The sequence below is a fragment of the Linderina pennispora genome, assembly GCF_002104995.1.
Source record: "Linderina pennispora strain ATCC 12442 chromosome Unknown DL89scaffold_37, whole genome shotgun sequence".
Lineage (NCBI taxonomy): Eukaryota > Fungi > Kickxellomycota > Kickxellomycetes > Kickxellales > Kickxellaceae > Linderina > Linderina pennispora.
This window is the reverse complement of record NW_024468285.1, coordinates 1-3,136: the sequence shown is the minus strand read 5'-3', so window position 1 is coordinate 3,136 and position 3,136 is coordinate 1. Positions and strand designations below refer to the sequence as shown.

General features: G+C 56.8%; 1 protein-coding gene across 1 annotated transcript; it reads right to left on the bottom strand.

Annotated features, from left to right (window-relative positions):
* Positions 1 to 2,692: 2,692 nt before the first annotated feature.
* Positions 2,693 to 3,122, bottom strand: DL89DRAFT_296374 (uncharacterized protein; the record flags this gene model as incomplete). Its single annotated transcript, XM_040890721.1, has 2 exons — positions 2,693 to 2,969; positions 3,007 to 3,122. The coding sequence occupies 2 exons, from the start codon at positions 3,120 to 3,122 to the stop codon at positions 2,693 to 2,695; spliced, it is 393 nt and encodes a 130-aa protein (XP_040739580.1).
* Positions 3,123 to 3,136: the final 14 nt, after the last annotated feature.

The window sequence follows — 3,136 nt, the reverse complement described above, 5'->3', positions numbered from 1 at the left end:
GGATGTTGCCCTCCAGCTGCCGCTGCGACTCCGTCAGCTGCCGCCGCTCCTCGGCAATCACCCCCGCCCCCGAGTTCAGGTTCGCCGACTGGTCCAGCAGCTCCTTGTTCATCTTGGCGTGCTTCTCGCTTGACTTCTTTACTGCCTCAAACACCCGGTCGAATATCGCCAGCTGGTATCCGATCAGCCGCTTCTGCGGGTCATCCACCGGGTCTGTGTCCAGCAGCGACGACCGCGGCGGCGATGCGGCTGCTGGCTGCACAGTCTGCTGGGGCACTACCGGCGATGCCACTTGCACTGCCTGTTGAGATACCACCGGGGGTGCTGGCTGCACTGCCTGTTGGGACACCACCGGGGATGCTGGCTGCACTGTCTGTTGGGACACGACTGGCGACGCTGGCTGCTGAGCCACCCCGTGCGCACTCCCTGCCTCGCTGCTGACTGAATTTCTTTGCGGCTCCACATGCGGGCTCTCGGGCTGCGCTGCCGGCGGGCTCAGGCTTGGAATGGGTGGTCTGCCAGGCACAGAATTGAACTTGTACGAGGGGTGTGCTTCGATGGCTGTGCTATTGGTCAGGCCGTGCTGAGCCGAGTCCACCGATATGCTGGCCGCCGCTGCCGTCACGCCCGCCAGCTCGCTTTCAACCGCCGACATGGGCCGGACAAATGCCGACTCCGGCTTCTTTGCCGGCTGCATCACCGTCTGGCTGGGCGGCTCCGTGGTGCGCGCATATACGGGCGGCTCCACCGAGAACACCTTGATGAGCTGCGCAATAAGCTCCACTGTCACTGACTCGCTCGACCAGCTGGCCAGATACGGGTGGTAGATCTTGCACTTGTCATCCACGTACTTGCCCGCCTTGACTATCATCGCCGGCGTCGGCGTCACGTAGCACATCGGCCGGTGCGTCGGGAACTCCAGCGGGAACCAGAACTTCACTGGGATATTGAATACTGCCCCGTGGTACGGTACTGGGATCGTCCCGTGGAAGCAGAGCAGCCCCTGTCGCCGCCCGTTCTCGTACACATAGTCTGCGAACGCTGGGAATAACAGCGGGTACTTGTCCCGGATTGCTGTGAATTGTATGAACGCCTCTTGCGAGTCCGCAAACTACAGAAAACAAAACCTGTCCACCGGTTAGTGCAATGCCTCCCCATGCTGCTGAGTCCCAACGCAATCTGTCCTGTCAAACTCCTTCGCTTACCTGCTTAGAAATATCCAAGAGCCACTTTCTAACTCCCTCTTCTGACATTGACCGGTTTGTGCAAAGGAAACAAAAATGAAATTAGCTGTGTAATAAAACGAACAAGAAGAAAGGCCGAATGCAGAGAGAAAAATAGTAAGAGTGTCGTGCCAAGAGGTCTAAAAAAGGTTGCTGAGCTCCACTACGTATCTTCTGGCAAGTCAGCGGTAGTGCGTCACGTGTTCAGAGCGGAGCATGCAAGCTGGTGCTGCCGTTCTTTTTGACAGCTACACCTTGGCTTTTTGACAGCCAGCCAAGCCGGGCTGCGCCAAGAGACAAGTGCATGCCTTTTTGTTGGCAGCAGCTTGTATATGTGTCTAGCTAGAGATATGCGTACTGAGCTCCGCACTGGCCGGATTCCATCGCAGAGGACCGGTGGCATCATCCACGGTGCTGTGGTTCCTGGCCCAGAAAACAAAGGAACGTAGCAATTTTGCCACAATTTTTTTTCAAGCAGTGATGGAGAAAAATTTAGGCTTTGATGCTCTCCCCGTTAAATCTTGCTCTCCATTTCAAATTCTCGTTTGCTTTGTTTTTTCTTTTCATTTTGTACAGCCCCCTTGCCAATGAGCGACTACGAGCAGCAGCGCCAGGAGCAGATCCGCAAAAACCAGGAGATGCTGGCAGCTCTGGGCCTGGACAAGCCCATCCTGGGCATCTCAGCCACAGACAAACCACGCACGGCGCGAGCCAAATCGCAGTCGGGCTTTACACGCACCTACGAGATCCGCGCGCGCAGCACGGTAAGATACTCTGATGACGCCACATACGAAGACGACGGGTACATGACGCGGCCACGCAAAAAGACCAATCACCGCCTTCTGCGTCTGCGGCGCAACGACGCCGGGCGTCGCATCGTGGGCAACCGCGTGTACGACTCGGCGCTGGGGAGCACATGCCACCAGTGCCGGCAAAAAGACCATGGACCCGAAGATCAAGTGCTCCAACAACTGCAATGTCGTGTTCGACACGCGCTGTCTGCTGATCCGGTACGGCGAGGATGCCGATCAAATCGACCATAGTACCTGGCAGTGCCCGAAATGCCGCGGCTGCTGTAATTGTTCGTTCTGCTTGCGCAAGCGCGGGAAGCGGCCCACTGGCCAGCTGTCAGTGTATGTCAGGCAGCATGGTGTACAGGCGGTCGAGGAATTGAAGGTGCCTGGGGTGCTGCAGCCCGAGGTGCTTGGCTCGGCTAGAAGGTCGGCGCGGAGGAGGATCTGGGATGGCGAGGTGTCGGATGACGACGGAGAAGTCAAAACATGGTCGCTGCGCGAGCGCAAGAGCATCAGGTACCAGGACAGCTATGCTTTGGATGACGATGACGATGAATTGTTTGCCGACTGCCCCGAATTTGACTGCATTGTTGTTATAGACCGGTCCCGGTCCCGAAGACATTTAGCGATTCACAATATTTATGCTTGATCTACATTACATTCAATATCTATTGCTCATACATGGGTTATCTGCTCCGCGCCTGGCACCGGCTTCTCCGCTTCCTCTTCGTCGTTGACCCACTGCGTGTAATCCTGCTCGGTCTTGTCAGCCCACCAGAACATCCTAAAGTACCAAGGGACAACTCCAGCCAGTGTGGTGAGAGCACCCAGTAGCGGTGACAGATAGTACGGGTACGGGTCTCCGCTGTCTCCACCTTCAGGCGGCACAAACGGCATGACCGTGATGAAGGCACAGAACAGAATGAACAGACCGTTGAGCGGATGGGAACGACTTGAATGTGCGCAGAGGATGGTGCGGTATCCTGAACCGCAGGATGATCGCACCCACAGCAGTAAGGCCGTAGAACAGCCATGTGCTCCACTGGACAAAGTCGACCAGAAGGTCAAACACCTTGCCAGGTGGCGGAGCCAGAAGGTAGATCATCGTCAGCACATACA